The 20814-nt window shown below is 57.4% G+C and overlaps 2 protein-coding genes across 8 annotated transcripts in view; both read left to right on the forward strand.

Annotated features, from left to right (window-relative positions):
- The window catches only part of LOC111141444 (engulfment and cell motility 2), a 38320-nt gene extending 34516 nt beyond the window's left edge, over nt 1-3804 (forward strand). For all 3 annotated transcript variants that reach the window (XM_022494006.1, XM_022494005.1, XM_022494007.1), the window contains 2 exons: nt 755-832; nt 2228-3804. In XM_022494006.1, coding sequence (XP_022349714.1) covers nt 755-832; nt 2228-2428 — 279 coding nt within the window. In that variant the 3' untranslated portion in view covers nt 2429-3804. The remainder of the gene's footprint in view (nt 1-754; nt 833-2227) is intronic.
- A 1505-nt stretch (nt 3805-5309) lies between these two features.
- LOC111141453 (solute carrier family 35 member C2) lies at nt 5310-17910 on the forward strand. Of its 5 annotated transcripts, XM_022494025.1 has the most exons (11): nt 5323-5354; nt 6485-6609; nt 9541-9912; nt 10501-10651; nt 11523-11586; nt 12284-12356; nt 12903-13071; nt 13154-13237; nt 15659-15834; nt 16933-17062; nt 17363-17910. In XM_022494025.1, exons 3-11 carry the CDS (start codon nt 9793-9795, stop codon nt 17494-17496), a joined length of 1101 nt encoding a protein of 366 aa, XP_022349733.1. In that variant the 5' UTR covers nt 5323-5354; nt 6485-6609; nt 9541-9792; the 3' UTR covers nt 17497-17910. The 5 variants fall into 5 exon arrangements, with proteins under 5 accessions (XP_022349734.1, XP_022349733.1, XP_022349729.1 ...); XM_022494026.1 differs by lacking the exon at nt 6485-6609 and having other exon boundaries at nt 5310-5354; XM_022494021.1 differs by lacking the exon at nt 5323-5354 and having other exon boundaries at nt 5480-6609.
- Nucleotides 17911-20814: the final 2904 nt, after the last annotated feature.

Here is a 20814-nt window from a genome sequence, read left to right on the forward strand (position 1 = left end):
GCAGACTCTCGGTGCTAAGGGTTTCTTCCACAAGTAAATTAAGATTTGCAAACTAGTGGTGTTCTAATGCAGTCATTCCTTTTCATTTATGAGCTGAACTGCTTATCTAAACAGAAGCCTACCATCCTCTACTCTTGGCTTCCCAGTGGTCCAGTTTATATAAGAAAGGAGAACAAGTGCTTGATTCTTTCCTTTTATAAAAGTACTTTCAGAATAGTGAGTTGGTTCTGTGGTATCATCCAGCAGTGACCGATTTGGGTATGTGTTTTGTTTTGTTTCGTTTAGTATTACCACGAACTTGTGCATTTAAGCAAACTGCTATTTGTCCCAGCCCATTACAGTTACGTTGTTGATGCCCAAACTCTCTCAGCTTGGGTCACAATTTGTTACTGTTGTCATGGTTCCTGAACCGTTAAGGCTTTCAGTCTGATCACCAACATACGAGCCGAAGGTCATCTATAGTCACGGACTCTGAGATACGAGGTTTTGAGTGTTGAGAAACGACTTTTTTCCAGTGTTAGGAGCGTCCACATCTTGGGCGTGACTCGGGTGGGGAACGGGTGAGTTAACGCTCGCTAACACTGCACCTTGTCTCCAGCCATACTTGTGCACGTGCCCGGGGTCCTGATGATACCACATCTGAGCCAGCTCCTTCGGTGACGGTGCCACGTGACCAGGAATTTGGCCAAACTCTTGGTGCGCAGAGCCCAGGCCACCCCACTGCTCCACGGAACTGAAACCCTTTCTCTTTCAGGAGGTGTTGGAGTTGGCATTCTCCATCCTCTATGACCCTGATGAGACCTTAAACTTCATCGCACCCAACAAGTATGAGGTGAGCAGTGGGGTACCGCTTTGGACAGCCGAGCCCCTACTGTGACTCTTCAGCTAGAGGGCAGGAGTGGGCAGGACAGGGACATCGCCCTAAAGGCAGGGGACCACAGTGTGTCACGAAGGCTTTCTGGCACCGAGGATCGGCCAGACTGGGGTCCATCCCCCCTGAGTTGGGCTCCCCAGGTTACTCTTCAGCAGCAGCCGTAAGTTGCCATTAGAAAAACAGGTTCACCACGGGGTAGCCTAACTTGTCTGGACTGGGAAAATGCTCCCCCCTTTTCAGTCTCCAGCACGGCCACCTTCCTGAGTGAACCCGGCAGATGCTTCCTCCTCGGGGCTCCTGGGCACAGGCAGTGGAGGGTCGGGCCTGGGCTCTGAGGCTGCTGGGTCTGGTCCTCCTGACATGGGGCCCACAGTTGTACCTGCAGCCCTAGAGGTTATTCTGGGTCACGTGAGTAACTGTGCTTGAGTCCCACGTGGCTGCTGAGCTCGGGGAGCGTCAGAGGGGACTGGAGATGGGGCTTCTGGAAGAGGAGATGCTTCGCAGGCCCCGAGCCGCCGGTGGAGGTCTGTTGGGAAGAAATGAGGAGCTAGCAGGTGGGGAGACAGGTGAGCAAAGGCAGGGAAAAAGATCGAACAGGAGTGAGACAGGGATAGGCCGACAATTCTCGGTTATTCTTCCTTATCATGAGACCCTCTAGCACTTATTTTAACATTTGTTGGCTGGGCTTCTCTTTTTTAAAACTTTTTCTGAATCAAAATTGAGATCCCATAGTGATTCCTCTTGGGTCCTGCTTTTATCACCTGGTATGTATCCCTCCCACCATTGCTCATTTCCGGGGCAGTTTTGGGTAGTTGATACCCCAGTACTCAGGTGTCGTTTTGCTGTATTTATTAGTTGCATTTTAAAAAATCTGATTAAAAAAAAATAAAAATAGGGTGCCTGGGTGGCTCAGTGGGTTAGGCCTCTGTCTTAGGCTCTGGTCATGACCTGAGGGTCCTGGAATCAAGCCTTGCATTGGGCTCTTTGCTCAGCGGGGAGCCTGCTCCCCCCCACCCCTCTCTCTCTACCTACCCCTCTGCCTACTTGTGATCTCTCTCTCTGTCAAATAAGTAAACAAAAAATCTTTTTAAAAAATCATATTTTAGCTTATCATAGGAAGCTTTAAATGTAAATCCCTCATAAAAGCCCAAAGGTGGTTGTTTTGGGGGGGGCTTTTATTGGAAAGTGAATGGTCACCTCCCATTTTATCTTTGCCATTATCCCCAGTCAGCTTTGCCTCTACTCAGTGGTGTCAAAAGAGACTTAGGGTGAGTTCTCTCAGCAAGGGGACCTTGGTAGGCCCTCTTGCTGACCGGGGGCCACCACGTGACATTTTGCAACTTGCTCCCACAGTACTGCATCTGGATTGACGGCCTCAGTGCCCTTCTGGGGAAGGACATGTCCAGTGAGCTGACCAAGAGCGACCTGGACACCCTGCTGAGCATGGAGATGAAGCTGCGGCTCCTGGATCTGGAGAACATCCAGATTCCCGAAGCCCCACCGCCAGTGCCCAAGGAGCCCAGCAGCTATGACTTTGTCTATCACTATGGCTGAGCCTGGAGCCAGACTCCACGGTGCCCAGGAAGGGATTTGGGGCCCAGAAGAAACACCCACAGACTGGTGCCTTGTCTTTTGCTTGTACAGAATCTGTAGTGACCACGGTGGCCAGTAAATGCCAGCCATTCCTCAGACTCCCCTCAGACCACCCAGAGCTTCCTCTTGGTCCCCACCCGCCGCCACAAGTCACCAAGGCAGGGTGCTCGGCCCTCCCTGTCACCGCGGAGCCTGGGATCAGCGCATGAGGAATGAACAGCAAGCACCCCTGCTTTCCGGGCCAGGGACTGCTTGGGCTGGAGTTAACATGTCACTCACCTTTTCTTCCTGAGTCTGCTCTCTGGTCAGCTGGATCCCCGGGTAGGCAAGCACGAGCCCAGCAAAGGCTGCCTGCAGAGGACAGACGTTCTGGGCGTATCGAGAGCCTCAGAGAGACTGCCTTTGGGTGACCCGTGCCTGTGTCTCACATCCAAGCAGAGGCCTTGGCCTTTGCTTGGTAGATGCCTTGCCCTTGCTTTCATCGTCTTCGTGAGGGCTCACTCCGGCCTCATTCGGTGCCAACAGGCTGCTGCCACTGAGGCTCGGCTCTAACATCTCTGGTCTCCGGAGCCACTAGATCTCTCTTGCCCATGCACTTGTCTGGGCGGATGGAAAGTTCTCCCTACCAAGCTCTCAGGCTCTCATCCTGGCAAGTCAAAGACGTGTGAGCTAAGTCCTCCCCTCTAGTCTCAAAGAACTCTGCCGGGAGAGCCCAGACAAGGCCTGGGCGAAACTGGTGAGGCCACTAGAGTCCACTCCCTCCTCCCCGCAACATTTTTATCTTTTCCTTCCTTAGAGAGAAATCTCTCACCTAACCTGAATGGCAGCCCCCTCCTCTTTGCTTTCCTTTGGCCTCCCTGACCTCAGGAAGTTTGGCCTTCCCTTCCCCCCATCCCAGTGCTGTGGTTTCTGCCATTGGCCATGATTTCAGGGAGCTAGCTGAGGCCACAGCAGTGCCAACAGGGTTTCCCTGGTGCTGCGGCACATGTCAACCACGCACCCAGCCTCTCTCCTTGGACATGTGAACACAGTGGCAATCAGTATCGTAGTAGCCCGGCATGGTAGGTACTGCCCGATGAAGAGTGTACTATATATTTTCTTTACTAGAGGCCATACTTATACAAACGTGTATATATATTTATATAAGATCTACCTATCCTAGGACGGAATGTTTGAAGGAAAATAAAATTGGAAGCTCCCTCTAAAAAAAACAAAACAAAACAAAAAATCCTCCACTTCCAGTTGTGAGCCAAGAGAGTAACCCGAGAGCAGCCAGGAGCTTCCTGCCAGTAACCATGTTTTCAATAAATACTCTTTCATGTACAAACTGTGGTACTTATAAACAGCTGTTTCTCTGTACTCGCTCTCTGCCCAAGGGAGCGTTCACCTTGATAAGACTTCATTTCATCGGGTCTGGGAGACTTCCTCCTTTCAACCACTTTGCCCTCCCTGGGTGTGTGCGTGTGTGTGTGCGCGCGCATGTACACACACACACACACCTGGACAGTTAAGGATGCTCACAGACTGTTGCACCGGGACAAAGTGTCTTCTGCTCCGGCTTGCTGGGCACAGCAGGGAATGGCATACTGTACACCCCCGTGAATGTATCCTCCCTCTTCTCCCTGCCAGGGACGCAGCCAGGGAACAGCTCACATTCTTGTGACTTACAAAGAAGACATGTTCTTCACCCTGTGTGTCGCTGGTGCTTAGTGCCCAGCCTTCCAGCTGGTGTTTTAGGCTCTTGCTCCAAAACTCAGCCTTGGTAGCTGGGAGGCTTGAATGAGGGTGGTGATGAAAATAGATACTTTCTTTTCCCTCTGAGAGAGAAGGGGGGTGAGGACAAGCTCTTTCAAAAAGCATAGCAAGTGCAGGCAGTACAGGCCTTGAGGACTGAGGACAGCCAAGACCTCAGGCAGTGATGGGTGCCATTGTAGGTGCTTGGTAAGTGCTGAATGAATGAACTAATGCCTGCATCACGCCAGAGGGCAGGGGTGGAGGCAGCAGTGGTTTGCTTCAGGCACTGCTTACACTCTGGGCTCGAACTTTCTGTTGAGAGTGGCCAGGGAGCCCAGCTGAGTCACTTGCAAGGATCCACGTTTGCAGCCAGTGTTAGAAGAGAGCACAGGAGGCCCCAGGAAGAGAGAGCAAGAAAAACCCTAATGGCCTCCTGCAACCCTAGCCAGCTCTGCCCTCCTGGGGGCTCATGTGCCAGGCTCTGTCTCTTTTAATCCTGCAACAGGAGTGAGATCTGAATTTGAGACCACTGCAACCTGCCCCATAGCTACTTTTCCAACCACAGCTTTCGCTAACTCCCCTTACAACTGGGCTTTAAGCCAGGCCCCAGTCTTTCCTTCTCATTTCCTCTGCCCGGACATTCCCCCAACTCCCCCATTCAACCTACTGAAATTAATTCTTAGAAAGTTTCAGGCACACAAAATCTTTCACAAATGTGTATTATTTATCTCTCATGGATCTTCTAAATTTTAATGCCCCTGACTTATCATTCCCCAGCTGGCTTAAGATCTCAGTAGAGAAAGGCCATGAAAGTTTTTATCTTTATGGTTCCATGGTTGTCCAGCAGTAGGTTGGAATAAGGTTAATTAATCTGTTCAATAGAAGTAAACATGTGGCTATTTTCTGGCTGCCCCGGGTGCGCATGCCTCCGCAACACGCACTGGGCGCCAGAGCGAGGCGGATGGAGCGCGGGTGACCCAAGCAAAGACCGCACGAGAAGCGGCACAGGGTCTCCGAGAACGGTGCGGGCGGGCCGACCTCTGTAGCCCCGCCCCGCCCCTCGGCGTCTTCGGGCGGAAGTGCCCCCACCCGCGGCGGCGCTCGGTCTCGCACTTCCGGCGGGAGGATCCGGCCCGGCGCGCCCGCGACCGAGGTGAGTGGGCGCGCCGCGGGATTTGCGCGCGCTCCCGCGGTCTGGGGAGGGCCAGCCCAGGCGGGAAAGTGGGGTCCCGGCCGGGCTCTGCGCGCCGGGGCCCGCTCGGGCTCCTGTCCCTCTCGGGCCTTCGTGTCCGCGCTGTGGAGGGGCCGGGGCCTCCACTCGCCCTCCCCAGCCGCCTGCCGCGCGTGCTTCCTCGGCGCTGCCTGCGCGCGCGGCGACGGGCCGGGTGCTGAGCCGGGCGGAACTGCGCGGACGCGGCCCGGGCGGCGGAGAGGCCGCATCCCGCGGTGGGGTGGGAGTGCGGGGCGCGCAGTAAGACACGTGGGCATACTGGGCATCGTCAGGTGGTAGGAGGTGCCAAGAAGACGAGGAGCGGGCCCTCGAGGAGGGTGCAGCCGAGCAAAGGTCCGCGGAAGAGGGAACGGCCGGTGCAAAGAAGGACGCAGGCTCGATGGCCCTGGCAAACGGCCAGGGGCCAGCGTGGCGGGCTCCGGGGCAGTGTCGGGAGAACAGGGTTGCAGACACGGGCAGAGGCTAGATGGTGGAAGGCCCTCCTCCCTCCTCTCGGGCCCGCTCAGGTGTTGGGATTCGCCCTATGAGGGCGTGGTCTGCTTTCCGGTGCGTGAGCCTTCTCTCCGGCTGCTGTGTGCACTCCGGGCTGTCGGGGAAAGAGGAAGCAGGGACACCAGTTAGGAGACCACCGCAGCCCCGAGGTGAGATCACCATGGCTTAGACGATGGCCGAGAGCAGGTGAAGACAGGCAGCTGGTCCACAGGGGATCTGTGAGAAGGAACTGATCTAGGATAGGATTGGAGGAAGGAAGGAAAGAGTGGTCAGGGATGAGTTCATCATTCATTTGGGGGCTTAGGCTTAAGTAACCGGGTGTATTGTGCTGGCATTTACTAATGACTTTGGAATAGGTTGGGGGCACCTTCAGTTTGAGGTATCTTGGGTGGAGCTACCAGGTAGACTCTTGGAGGTTCCAGCCGGGAGCTGGCAGAAAAGGGTGGGGCAAATGGAAAGAATTTAGAAATCACTGGAATGTCTCTCAGATGGGATGAGATTACTCAAGGGAAAATGAAGAAAATCCAGGGACCATCCCTCAGGGGGTCAACTTTTTACAGGTTGGTTGACAAGGAGGAGCCATTGAAGAAGGCCAGGAGTCCAGAAAAGCAGAAGAAACAGCAGGAGAGTGTGGTGTGGCATCCAGGAGGCTTTACCAGTAGGAGGAAGTGGTCAGTTTTGTAAGGTGCTGATGAAAACAGAGACTTGCTCCTCAGAGGGGAACAAAGGGGAAGGTGTAGGGACTCAGTGGAGCAGTGGGGCAGGCTGAAGTGAGTTTGGGCTGCAAACGAGTAGGGATGGTAGTGCAGAGGACCCTGGGGGAGTTCTGCTGTAAGGGGGCCAGGAAGGACGTAAGCCCTGCCACAGGCCACCATCAGGCACTGTACCGGATGCCACTGACTCGCCTCCCAAGAGGCAGATGATGAAGTCCAGAGTTCAGGACATGCAAGAGTCCCCATGTTCATACAGGAGCCAGGAATGGATCCCAGGTCTTTCTCATCCCAAGCTCACACTTGTAGCACTAAATAGCACTGCCCATGTTAAAGTCACGGAGATTGAGGGGGGCCAGGTGCTATGGGAGGCTATGCACCAACTCCATCCTGATGTGGCTGCTACTCCCAGCTAGGCTGCCCTCTGGGGAAACTAATGCAGAATATGGAATTCCTTTCTTGTTAAGTGGGATTTGAAAAAAAGAGCATTTGCCTCTTTAAGCCTGGTTTCCCTTACCATAAAAGTAGGGTGGGGACCGTATCAGTTACATATCTCTATTTCCCATGCTAGGTATACAGTGGTGCTTAATAAATGGCCATTGAGTAAATGGCTAGATGATTTCCAAGAGTCCTTCTAGCTGAGGTCTGATTTTGTGTTTGGGGTTAGGTGACAATAGGAGAATGAGTGTTGTTAATTTGGAGACAGTGCTCCCTGTGGGCTGAGGTAATCAGAGGGACTTTCTGGAGGTAGGGGACCTAGACTGACTGAAGGAAGGGTGGGATTTGAACAGGAGGTTTTGCGGGGGGGCGGGGATTGGCACAGATTGCCATGTTGGAGCAGAAACTGCACCAAAGGCAGAGTATGTGACGAGTTGACTCACAGAAAAGTACAGACTGCCCTGCCTTGGGTGGGAACCACGGGGATCAGGTGCTGGCAGGTGGAAGGCCCTGTGGTTGCCTCTGTGGTGTAGGCAGTCATTCTTAGCAGGGAGCGCTTTTGCCCCCCATGACATTTGGCCATGTCTGGGGACATTTTTGTTTGTCCTAACTTGGGATTAGGAGCAGGGGCTGCTCTCGGCATCTCTAATAGGTAGAGATCAGTTCGCTCCTAGACATCCCACGACGCACGAAGAATGATCTGGCCCCGAGTATCAATAATGCCAAGATTGAAAAACCCGGGTATAGGGAAAGGCAAGGATGCTAGAAGCCACAGTGAAGCAGCCCGTGCTTCCCCCACCTGCGGGGCCACAGGGATCGCGCTAGCCACAGTGCAAGCACCACAGCCGTGCTGCTGGGCCACTGCTGCAGATGGTGTGGTTTCTCCAAACTCATTCTCAAAACCAGTTCTATGAAAAACATGTCCATGGCAGACATACTCTTGGAAATTGCAGTGCATGATAGAACCATGGAAAAACTTCATCAGGTAAAACAGCTGGGTTCTTGGGGCGCCTGGCTGGCTCAGTCCATAGAGCACACGACTCTTGGTCTCAGGGTTGTGAGTTCGAGCCCCATGCTGGGGACAGAATCTACTTAAAAAAAAAAAAATTGGGTCCAGGGTTCAGGTAATTATAAGTAAGTCTTATATCTACGTGGATTATCAAAGTTACAAAGGATGTGGTGCAATTCTCAGTTTTGTGGACTGTCACTCTCTTAGACCCCCCCCCATATCACTAAAAGCTAGGAGAGTTCCCCTAAAAACACCCCCACAGGTTTCCAAAATTCCCCTCAAGAGAATCATAGCCCTACCATATCCCTTCAACAAAACCTTATGCTAGCTCCCAGTTTGCCTCTGGGAAGGGCAGTGATAACCCAGCTTCCAGTGTACAGAGCTGGATGAAAGACTCCCTTCAGAAAGGACTGGGGGTGGGGAAAGTAGGGTATGCCTGGTCAGATGGTTCTCGGAAGGCTTCCAGGAGGTGGCATCGCAACAGGTTGCTTACGTCACAGAGGAGGAGACAGAGACGGAAGGGACACACACGTGAAGTGGCAGGTGGGATAACTGTGCACCTGGGTCAGCCCAGTCTCAGAGCCTGTGTGCTCTAGACCCTAATTAGGGCTGCCTAGATGGATGGGCCAGGAGCAGGTTAGTTAGGTAAGACAGTAAAGCAGGCCCCGCCTCTGGGGGAGCAGTCCTTAGAGCCTAAGGGAAGGGGAGGTATTGGTTTCCTGGTCCATTTTTAATGCCTTAAAGATCAGATCAGTTCCCTGAAAACCAAGTGCCCCTCCCTTGCACTGAGTCATAGACCCAGATGGCCAACTCAGTGTGCCCAGTGAGCGCAAGACTGCCGGGAGCACCGCGCTCCCGTCTTCCTGGGGCTCAGCCTCCCAGGGGACAGACACCACTCAGAGCAGCCTGCCCTGCGCACGTCCACCGCAGGGAAGGTGGGGAGCCTGGGAGCAGCCCATCGAGGTGGGGTAGTCCCTGAGGAGACGACCGTAGAGCTGAAGTTGAGCAGCGTCAGCTGAGAGGAAATGGGGGGTGGGCGGCACATCCCTTCCTTCGGGCTGGAGGAGAGAGCCTGTGTGTCTGGGGGGCCCAGGCAGCCGGTGGGATGGGCACGGAGAGCCCGGAGCCGAGGCTGGAGAGGCCAGCTGGGGGACGGGTCAGGATGGCGGAGCTGACAAGAAGGCTTTTGGTCTTTATCAGAGGAGCCCGGGGAGCACTGTAGGGCTGACATCTGATCTGACATGATCAGATTTACGTTTTTAAAAGTTCACTTTGGCGGCAATTCATGGAGAACAGCTTGAGGCAACAGAGTGAACGCGACTAGAGCTCTGTGAGCCCACGCTGGGCCCGCACCCCTTCCTGGCCCCCACTGGGTCCACTTTGGCCCCCTCTCTGCAGGCAGGGGTGGGGTGGACCCTCGCTCTGCCCAGCCACCCAAGCTTCCTGTCCATTCCTCTAGCCTCCGACCTGGGGACACGTGAGCCCTGAGGCCACTCAGTCATGGAGAGCGTTGGCTCAGGCCACCAGCCCCTCGGATGAGGCCTCTGCCTGGGGCTCCGCAGATGATTCTGAATCATGGAGGTGAAGAGGACACCTCCAGCCAGGAGCCCTTGTTGACAGTCGCGGCCCAGCTTGGCCAGCTCTTCCCGCGGTGTTCCAGAGGGGCGCCTGCCCCCCCCAGCCCGGAGCCTGGGAGCTGCAGCTTCCCCGGATGGGGCGGTGGGGCCTCGACGTGGCCTTTGTGTGGAAAGCGCTCTTGACTCTGGGGCTGGTCCTCCTCTACTACTGCTTCTCCATCGGCATCACCTTCTACAACAAGTGGCTGACGAAGGTAATGGGAGGCCTCGCAGCACAGGGGCCCGGCTGGGAGGGGGCTGCAGTTAGCACAGGCTGGCACAGGCTTCAGCTGATGAGACTGGAAGCCAGTCACCCTCGTGATGGGACGGGGCCCTAGAGCCCTGCCATGCCAGGGGTTCCCCTCAGATGGGTGGGTCGAAGGGAAATTGGGAAAGGGGGAGACACCAAGGAGGAGCTAGGGTCACTTGGGATGAATGCAGCAACTGGTTATCGACTGGTAGAGAAGGACTTCGGGGTTTGAATAACCGGTCCAGCCGCACTGGCCAACGCTGGCTATGACCCGGGGGCTGGAGCGGGAGGCTGATGGGCCCCGGGAAGTGGTGGAGACAGCACCGGGGCACAGTGGACCCCTGGTCTGCCACTGGCTCTCAGCATGATCTCCAGTATTGGAACTATGAGTCTCTCATCCCAAGTGATTGCTGATCGGGGGGGCCGGGGGGGGAGCCCTTTGGCTGCTGTAGAGCCCTAGTGAACCCCGCGGCCGGCGCCACTGCTGCTGGCCTGGCCGAGTGGGGTGGGGGGCTGTAAACCACGCCGGGCTGTCTGTGCTTTGGGCTCCTAGAGCTTCCACTTCCCACTCTTCATGACGATGCTGCACCTGGCCGTGATCTTCCTGTTCTCCGCCCTGTCCAGGGCCCTGGTTCAGTGCTCCAGCCACAGGGCCCGTGTGGTGCTGAGCTGGACAGACTACCTCAGGAGAGTGGCTCCCACAGGTTCGTGGCCCTGGGGCGGTCCTGGGTGCATGGAGGCTGGGGGCAGTGTCGTTTGGAAAGCTGTGGGCTGAGAACAAACAGAGCCTTGGTGGCATGGAGAGAAGGCCCTCTCCACCCACCCCCTTCACTCCTCTCAGCCTGCCTCCCCCCAGCCCTACTTCTGCCTCTCATGTCCTCCCCAGGCCCCCCTACACATACACACCACACGCATGCTCACACACACCGGGAGAAGCCCCGGATGCAGAACTGGCCTTGACCAGGCGCTCCAAGCCCACATCTGCCCTCACCTTGCTCGTGGGACGATGAGGGGCGCCTTGGAGTGCAGAGGAGGGGAACGAACCCGGGCCCAGGTGGGGAGGGCTTCCCAGAGCATGGGCTGAAATGGCCGAGGGTTTAGTGCCTGTGCAGGTCTGCAGGGGGACCGAAGGCATCTTGGGATGCCAGGAACTGCCGTGCTGGTGAGAAGTGGGAGGCAAGAGAGGGTGGCAGGGACAGATCCTGGAGGGCCAGGTCCTCCATGAGGAGTGTGCCTTCCACCGGGTGGAGGAGAAGCTGCTCTGACCAGTTGCGCAGAAGGGATGACAAGACTTGAGGGATTAATACCCTTCCTCTGGGGACAGTCACAGCACTTAGCAGGCCCCGCCCTGCCCTGCCCATCAGCCCTATTGCTGGAGCAGCACCCCTCCCTCTTTTTGGCCAGGAGTTAAGCCTTCAGTTGCTGTGAAAGGAATGCCCAAGGGCCCCAGAGAAAGCCAGGGTGTTCAGGGCAGAGCAGGGGGCACTTGGGGGCGCCGTGGAAGTGTCTAACAACTGTCTTGCCCTTGCCGGCCCGCCCTGGCTACATGTCCGGTGGGCACCCGTGTCTCCACAGCACTGGCAACGGCGCTTGACGTGGGCTTGTCCAACTGGAGCTTCCTCTACATCACCGTCTCGCTGTGAGTCCCAGCACGCCTTCCCAGCCCCCTGCCCCCACTGCCAGGCTCAGGCGCCCTGTCTGACCCTGTCCACACCCCCTACCCCGGCCTGTGGGGCCTGTGGGCTGGCTATGCCACCACCCCCAGAAGCAGCCCCTGCTCAGCTCCGCACTGGTAGCCCGCAGCCCTCGCAGCAGTCGATGGGCTCCGAGGGTTGCTGTGCCTGCGTGCCAGGTGGCTGTGGGGTGCCAGGCGCTCAGAGCGGTGCCGGTCATGCGGGGGAGGAAGGGCACTGACCCCCACAGAGGGGCAGGTGTAACAGCTGTTTCTCATCGCAGACCTTAGTTCAGGGTGCACAGTCCCGCCTTCTCTTTTCCTCCTTCCTGATCCCAGTCCCCACAGAGGAGCAGGTAAGTAAGAGGACGTGGTGAGCTCAGGGTTGACCTGGAGCCTCTTCTCTCTGGCGACAGTCAGAGGCCCCTTCATCAGACATTGCTGCCAATGAAAGGTCACATATCAGCCGGATGACTCATGCCTTCGGTCTTTTGTACTCAGATTGCTCAGCTGCCCTGAGCAGAGCCAGTTGCTCTCAGGGAAGTCAGGGGTCCCCACAGCCTCCCACCTTTCCAGCACAGTTCGTGGGCTCCTGTCCTGGTGGCAGCTCTGGGCCCTGGGCCCTGGGCCCTGGCAGTGCATCGTGGGTAATTTGTCCTCGCAGGTACACCATGACCAAGTCTTCCGCCGTCCTCTTCATCTTGATCTTCTCCCTGATCTTCAAGCTGGAGGAGCTGGTGAGGCCCCAGCTCCCCTGGTCCCTCCTACCTCCACAGATGCTAAGACTAAAAGGGGTGTCTGAGCAGTGGCTTGTCAACTGTATGTGACAGAGGAGACGAGGCCAGCCCAGCTGGCAATAACTCCTGTCGCTGAGGAAGGACCTAGGACAGGCCACTGCTGAGAATACTTAGCAGCTGGCATGGCAGGTGTAATGACCAAAAGAATGACAGAAAGAGAAAGGGTTCAAGGATAGGGGTCAGGCGCAGGCAGGTCCTGGAGGCAGTTGCCCCTTATTTGCCAGGGCCAGAGTACGGGGGGACCTCCTGGGGGCCTAGAACAGCTGTAGGAAATTACTCCGGAAGTTTAAGTAGGGATGCTGGGTACATGTCCACGGAATGTCAGTCCTGCCTACATGAATGGGAGGGTGCTGGCTGGGACCCCAGAGGTCACGGGGGAGAAGGGTTTCTTGTCCCAGATCAGCCAGCATAGCCCCTGGGCCCAGGCTCCAGGGTTGAGAAACTCAGGACCCTGCAGTCAGTGGCCGCTGCTCCCCGCCCTGCTAGCGTGCGGCCCTGGTCCTGGTGGTCCTCCTCATCGCCGGGGGCCTCTTCATGTTCACCTACAAGTCCACGCAATTCAACGTGGAGGGCTTTGCCTTGGTGCTGGGGGCCTCATTCATTGGTGGCATCCGCTGGACCCTCACCCAGATGCTCCTGCAGAAGGCGGAACTCGGTGAGAGCGGGCTGCGGGCCCCAGGCAGGGTGGAGGCAGGCCAGGTCGGGCCTGACGACTCACGCCCATCCTTATCCCACAGGGCTCCAGAACCCCATTGACACCATGTTCCACCTGCAGCCACTCATGTTTCTGGGGCTCTTCCCTCTCTTTGCCATATTTGAAGGTACGTTGGGTTGTCCATCTTGGGGGCCCCTCGGTGCAACGGATCCCCCTCCCTGCTCTGAGGCCAGCTCTGTGGTAGCTGCAGAGGTTACAAAGATCAAAGGTGCTGTCCGTCCATTGGCAGAGCCTGGTCGAAGGGCTGGACAGACATTAAACCAGATGGCTGGAATTCAGCATGATAAATGCTTACACAGAAAGTGTACGTAAGGGGCGCCTGGGCGGCTCAGTTGGTGGAATGTCTGCCTTCGGCTCAAGTTATGATCCCAGGGTCCTGGAATTGGGCCCTGCATCAGGCTCCTTGCTCGGCAGAAAGCGTGCTTCTCCCTCTCCCTCAGTCTGTTGTTCCCCTGCTTGTGCTGTCTTTCTCTTTCTCTCTCTTTCTGTTAAATAAATCAAATCTTTATTAAAAAAAAAAAAGTATATAAAAGACAACAGACGATAACGATAGTGGACGTGATACAGCCAGACCGCTATGCCAGGGTGGTTCTGATCTTTTTTTTTTTTTAAGATTATTTATTTGAGAGAGAACACGAGCAGAGGGAGAGGGAGAAGCAGACTGCACTGAGCAGGGAGCCCGACTCGGGGCTCCATCCCGGGTCGCCGAGATGATGACCTGAGTGGAAGGCAGACACTGAACCGCCTGAGCCACCCGGGCGCCCCTGTTCTGATCATTTTACACGTGCTCCCCCAAGCCCCCACGTGGCAGTATGAGCGTTATGTCCATCGTGCAGGTCAAAGAAACGGTGGAGACAAGTGAAGATAACCGCCCAACGAGCCAGAATTCAGTTCCAGCTGCTGGTTCCAGAGCCCTTCCTCTTAACCATGACATGTTCTGTCTCTTAGAAGGAGCAGAGGGCCAGGAATTCTTTCAGGATCCTAGCGTGGAAAGCCAAGTCAAAAAGACTTCCCAGGCACAGGCAGACAGGCAGGGTCTCCCAGGAAGTGGGACCAGTAGGTTCAGAGGGTGGCAGCATGGGGGATGGAGTGTGTGGCCGAGGGGCAGGAGGCTGGGTAGGGTACCCTCCCCGCCCACCTTCACTTCCCAGACAAGAGGAGGGGGGTATGGGGAACCGTCCCGGCTGCAAGTGCAGGCCTCCTTCCTTCCTTCCTCCTGGCTTTCAAGATTAGTCTTTGTCCCTGTTTATCCTTCTCCCAGTCCCTTCCTTCTGTCCTCAGGGTCCTTACAGAGACTTCTGCCCCACATCCATTTTAGTTTCAAGCAGTGAAGCGTCTCGAACTCTCCAGCTGGTTCCGTTGTCCAGGAAGCTTCTGCTCTGCAGCCTCCTTTTTCTCCCAGTTACCGTCTCCCCCACCCTCGCCTTCTGCCCCCTGTGCCACCCGGCACGCCCCCTCCCGTCCTGGCCACGGACACCTTTCCCCATCCCTGCACCCCCTCCGCCTAAAGCCCTGGGAGTTGTCACTTAGCAAAGCTGCATAGATTTAGCTCCTTTAATCTTTTCTGGTAAATTAATCCCCCAAGCACCTTCAGCACTTATGTTGCTCTTTCCCGAATTTCCTTCAATTTGCCGCCGCCTTTGCAGTGCTGCTGAGCCCGGCACCAGACAGGGCGCCCTACGTCGGGCACCTCCTTGCCCGGGAGGGACTGTCACTCCACACTTCTTAGGTGCTTCCCTCCAAAAATCTCAGTGCTCGGCCTGCCCCCAGCCCCCACAGGTGCCTGCTGTGTGCCTCTCTCGGGGCCTTTACTGCACAGACCTATGGAGGGACAGTATTGGAGGGCCAGGAACCCTCTAGAAGCCACACCAAACTTGGTGTGTGGGGGTCCATGGGCGTGTCTCAAGAACAAGGCTTTGTCCTGTATTTATGTGTGTGTGTTTACTTCTTGAGAACTATTCCCCACGTTATACTGCCTGAGAAACGCAGGTCTGGCTGAAATGCTCTCATTTCATCACTGAGGGGACGGTCCCGAGAGGGGGCATGTCTCAGCCACGTCCCACGGCTGAGTGATGGCGAAGACCCAGATTAAAGTGGGGAAGGTTTGGGAAGATGAAATGAGGTCCTGTTGCTAGGTGGCCCACCTAACATTGAGAGGGAGGGTTCGCCTCAGGGCCCAGGGCGCTAACAGTTGTCACTTGATGGGCCGCCCTGCCTCTCTTTGGTCCCCTATTTACCACAGCTGCAGAGGCCACTTGAAGTTGCGCTCCTTCCCAAAGACAGGCAGGTCAGCACCGAGGGAGGGGACAGGCCTTCCACCCTAGCACGGGGACACTTGGGGGACCATCGCTGCTTCCCTGGGTCCCCAGGTGTAAGGCTGTCTGCACAGTGTTCTCTTCCACCTGCCGTCCCCCTCCTCAGGGCTGCAGCGAGTGGGGCCGGGGTGGGGAGTGACTGCCCCATGCTGGGTCTCCCACTCCCTGGGGACACCAGCACGTGGCCTCCCACTCTCTCCCTTTGCTTTCAGGTCTCCATTTGTCCACATCGGAGAAGATCTTCCGTTTCCAGGACACTGGGCTGCTCCTGCGGGTGCTGGGGAGCCTCTTCCTTGGAGGGATCCTCGCCTTTGGTCTGGGCTTCTCTGAGTTCCTCCTGGTCTCCAGAACCTCCAGCCTCACCCTCTCCATTGCTGGCATTTTTAAGGTGCAGACGTGGGGGTGGCCCCAGTCCTGTCTTACAGCACAGACCCCAGGCTCAGTAGCAGCTTCTGTCCCAGCTCCTGCGCCCCAGATCCCAGCAGAGACGAAACAGCCCGCTTAGGGTGCTCTCGTCTGAAACTCCCTCCCGTCCTGGCCGCAGTCCTGCAGGGTGGTTCCCAGATGGAGGACACACACCCGCAGGTGGCTGAGCTGGGATTCTGACTCCACTGGGCCTGGGGTGCATTCTCTTGTTACCATGAATGCCCACTCTGGTCTCTGGTCATTTGGCAGTGCCTGGAGCTGTGGGTTGAGAAGCCCCATCCAGACTCATTGGGAGAGGGGGGGGGGGTCTGTGATTGATTGGTGATGTCTGCCATGGTCACAGCAAGGGACACTGCTTTGTTTGCCTGTTTTGCCTTTACTGCTGCCCAGCAGCACATGTGCCTCTGCTCTCAGGCATCCCCCTCCCCTGCCACCCCTCACACCGCCCTGCTCGGCCCATGGGGGCGGGGTACGGTTTCTCCTTGATGAGACAGACACTGGCGCCAGAGCAGTGTTGCCTAAACCCAGAACTATACGTCTCCCCAAGGGGCTTAGGAAGAGGCGTGAGCTGCGGTTCTCAGAATTAGTCATGTCACCAGTCCTACCAGCAATCACCGTGTCTGCAGAGCCTTGTGGCCATTGTGTGTCCTGTGGAGCCCAGGGTGACGCGGCATTCTCCGGGCAGCATCGCACCCTCCATGTCTGGGTGCCTTCTGGAAGCACAGCTGTCCTTCCCTCCTATGCACATGGCCGCAGGCTGGACACTCTGCTCCCAGCCTTGGGTCTGGTTTGCCTCTTCTAACCCTGACAGAATGCTGTGCAGAGCACCTCCCTTGTTGCCTCTTAGTAGCACCCAGGGAGGAAAGCACTGCTGGCAGGCCTGGTGCTCTGAGCTCAGGGAAGCCCCCATTTTGCCCTGCTGGCCAGGCCGCCCCCATCCCCAGGAGCCCTGGCAGGCCGGGCTCTGCCCTGCGGTTGTGCCCGGTGTCCCCACCGTCTGCCTTCCTTGCAAAGGAGCCAACTCCTGATCGCTTCCCCTTCCTGCCCCTCTGCCTTTTAGGAAGTCTGCACTCTGCTGCTGGCAGCCCACCTGCTGGGGGATCAGATCAGCCTCCTGAACTGGCTGGGCTTCGCACTCTGCCTCTCGGGCATCTCCCTGCATGTGGCTCTCAAAGCCCTCCACGCCAGAGGTAACCCAAGCCCCACTCAGAAGCCGCTTTTCTGGTGCTCCCCCCTCATGACTCAGCCCCTCTGATCTCCCCTTGACCCAGCCCTAGGGCCCCAGCCACCCAGCCAGGAGAGGCAGGTGGCTCCACTCACCCAGGGCCGCAGCCATCTCCACATGGGCTCCCCCCCGCCCCCCCACTCAGAAGCTGGTCATCTCCAAGGGGTGGGGTGGAGTAGGTGGGACCTGGGCAACTCTACACGCACATCGGGGGACACCAAGAAAACTGTGGTTGGGTCTACAGCTGGTTTCTCTCTGTCCCCAGGTGACGGTGGCCCTAAACCCTTGAAGGGGCTGGGCTCCCACCCCGACCTGGAGCTGCTGCTCCGGAGTAGCCGGCCAGAGGAGGATGACAACGAGGAGGAGGGGGAGTACTTTGTGGCCCAGGGGCAGCAGTGACAAGCCAGGGGACTGGCGGGGAACCAGGCTGCTCCCAGGCCTCACACCTCACTGCAGCCCGGGAGCAGGGGCCTGGGACTCTCCCAGGCTGGGCCTTGGGGAGCACGTGACCACGCGGCGGGGCTCCCGCAGGTCGCTGGTGCAACAGAGAGGGGAGCGTCAGGCCACAGCAGGGCCCAGATGTGCCCCGCTGGCCAAGGGAGCGGGCTGGTCTCCGCGGCTTGCTGGGCGCTGACAGCCCAGGTGGTGATTTCCAGGGGCAGAGCGGGTTTCTAAGGGGCCGGGTTTAGACTGCGGAGCAGTTGGGAAGGGGAGATGCCAAGGCTGCAGCCTGGCATCTCCCCTCGGGTCTGGGGTGTGTCTTTTCTCAGTACAGGTCTATTTATAGTTTGGAAATAAAGGATTTACAGTCCACTGGCCACTTGGCTGTTGCCTGGAAGAATGGGGGCTGGGGGGTGGTGGATGTGGACCTTGCTCTCCCCTTCTTTCCCTGCCCGGGGCCGCCTTCAGATGACCGGTCAGACTGCTGGCAGTGAAAAAGTATGAACAGAGCACCATTCTGGGGCTGTTAGGGCTTTCACAGCCTAGATTTGAGTCCTGTCACTTACTAGCTGTGTGACCTTCAGCAGATTGCTTAACTTCTCTGTACCCCAGTGTTTTTCTCTGTGGAATGGGAATAATTTTCTCGGTTATTCGGAAGATGGAGTCAATATTGATAGTAGATTAAATGTATATAAGTGTTGGTTTTGCAAATTCTTTCAACAACCATGGAATCAGGACCCTACACGAGTGACAACTAGGATTCACAGCCAGGTCCTGTGCCAAGCACATGCCCGTGGAAGAGACGAAGATGGACTGGCTTAGGGGCCTCGGGGATCTGAGCAGAATTTCTGTTCACCTGACTTGGACCGGTCACACCCCCCCTCTGCACTGCAGCCTTTATAAAACGAGAGGGCTGGGCGAGATCCTGCTCTCATGTGCCAGGGTTTTGAAAACGCCTCTGCTTCAAAGGCCGGCTCCCCCCTACCCCCGCCGCCCCCTCCCCAAGGCCCAGCACTTCCAGACAGAAGTGCTTCGAGGCACCCACAGCAGGTGGCGCCGTTGCACCACGCGGTTCCCCGGGCGCCACCCCGCCGGCCGCCGCGCTCAGAATCCAGGCTGGGGTCCTGGGAAGAGGACAGTGGTGTCTTCGGACGGGGACCAGGACGGGGCTTGTCACCGACTGCTCTAATCACATCGGAGCCACAAAAGCACACTCCGTTAAGCCTAGGAAGACAGTTACACTTTAGAAGCAGGTCAGCAAACTTCCGTAAAACGGGCCAGATAGTCCGGGGCTGTCTGCTCCCGTCTTCCGTCGCCCTCTGCCCTCATAGCAGGAAGGCGGACAGACACAAAAGGGTGTGGCTCTGTCGAGGGACACCTCACTTCCCAATCCAGGAGTCTGCTCGAGGCGCTGGGTTACCAGCTCCTGCTGTAGAAAATCCCCGAGAAGGCTGGGGACCCGCGGGCAGGGAGCCAGCGGGGAAGCCGAGGCCGCGGAGGGGGCGGGACTTAGCCTGAGGTCCTGAGAGCCTCGGAGCTCAGGAGGAATTGGGAGGAGATCTACGCCCGCCCCCGCAGTCCCAAGGCAGACAGACTTCCCTCAGAGAGTGGAGGTCGCCCTCCGAGAGCTCCCCTGCTGTGGGGCCTTACCTGGGCCGACCCCTCCGCCGCCCTCCCCGCCCCCCCACCGCCCCCCCGGATTCTGCGGGCTCCGAGGCCAGGACGAGAGCAGCTCACACTCCACACCGCATGATGGATGACGTGGGGCCAGCCAGCCGAGAGGAGGGGCCGAGGGCCTCCCGCCTCTGTCGGAGAGGCTGCTCCTGGGCGGGAGAGCCTGCCACAGCCCCGCGCCGGCTCAGGTGGATGAGAGCTTCCTGTCTGCTCCCCCCACCGTCCGCCCTCTCCCCACCCGGGGAGTAAGCGCTGCTGTCTAGTGCAGTAATTACAGGGTGCAGAGCGGGGCCCGCGCCGCCCGCGTATTGGGTTCAATGACAGCCCCTCACTTAGCAGCAATTACCAGCTGAGCCTGGAGGAGGCCTCCCTCTCCTCCCCCACCCGGCCCACCCGATCGCCTGGCCTTCTGGGCCAGACAGCGTCCACCCGGGCCCCGAGCCCTGGAAGCACCCATGCCGTCTGCAGCCATTGCATCTTGGGGCTGCAGCGTCGCCATGGCAACTCGGTGCTTGCACAGGTCGAGGGAAGCTGAGGATGTGACTTGTCTCTCTAAGGCTGTGGCGTCTGTCCCCACGCGGCCTCCAACTCTGGGGCTTTGGCAGAGGAGGGCGGAAGGAGGGCTGACCTGCGGGTTCAAGTTTTAAATGCTTACATGCCCATCGTCTCTCCCCCGGGCCGGGAGAAGGAAGGTTAACGCCCCTACTACACGAGGATGTCTGCAGTCGGGGTCGTGGTGGGAGGAGAAGAGGCTGGGTTCGCCCATGGGGCCAGACCCCAGACAGGAGCAGGACCTGAAATGCCTTCATCTTCATCCTGGCACCCTTCTCTGCTTGGGTTTGGGGAGGCCACCCGGGTCTGGTTCTGCTCCTGCTATTGAGAGAAACCCGAAAACCCAGTGGCTGGAGAGCGGAGTCCCTTGGTACAGATAGAATTGTTTCCGCAGTACTTGCCACAGCTCTCTGCATCCTGCAGTAATGTTGGACTGAGGGGGGGGGTCCCCAATTTGCAATCCAGAGGACAGGGTGGGGACTCCTCACCCATTTGGGTCGACCACACTCAGCGAGCACTGGCCACATCCGGGGCGCTGTGCAGGACTTGGGTTAGGGATGAGTGTTCTTGGAGAGACAGCAAGTGGGGCCCCCCTTCCTCCCAGGCCCAGGGAAGTGTGGAGGCAGGGGACAAGGGATCTGGGGAGGAGAACAGGATATCCGCTGGGTACCCTCTAGGCCTTTCCCAGGGGTGACTTGTCCCTAACAACCATGGCAGTAGGGATGAATTATCCCTATTTCAGAGCTGTGGAAACGAAGCTCATGGAGGTTAAGCTCCACTGTGACAGAGCAGCCTCGGGACCCCACCAGACTTGGAGTTTGCCCTCCTTTCCTCCTCTCGCTCTGTGACGAGGTATGTACCTTGGGGACATTGCTGATCCCCTCTGGGCCTGCCTCCTTGTTTGTAAAGAAGGAAAAATGATAGCCAAAGCTATTGTGTAGATGAAATCGAATCATCTGTGTCAAACAGCACAGCGCTGGGCACGTGCTAGGGGCCGCTCAGCACATGCCAGCGGCCAGGGTGTCCCATCACTTGCCAGGAGACAAAGCC

The sequence above is a fragment of the Enhydra lutris genome, unplaced genomic scaffold (genome assembly GCF_002288905.1).
Source record: "Enhydra lutris kenyoni isolate GAN:26980312 unplaced genomic scaffold, ASM228890v2 scaffoldscaffold6, whole genome shotgun sequence".
NCBI lineage: Eukaryota > Metazoa > Chordata > Mammalia > Carnivora > Mustelidae > Enhydra > Enhydra lutris.

Coding starts and splice junctions, on each gene's coding strand:
- LOC111141453 (XM_022494026.1), top strand. CDS start 9,793: ATGGGGCGGTGGGGCCTCGACGTGGCCTTTGTGTGGAAAGCGCTCTTG. Junction 13,072..13,153: donor CCTGCAGAAGGCGGAACTCG/GTGAGAGCGGGC, acceptor CTTATCCCACAG/GGCTCCAGAACCCCATTGAC. Junction 13,238..15,658: donor TCTCTTTGCCATATTTGAAG/GTACGTTGGGTT, acceptor CTTTGCTTTCAG/GTCTCCATTTGTCCACATCG.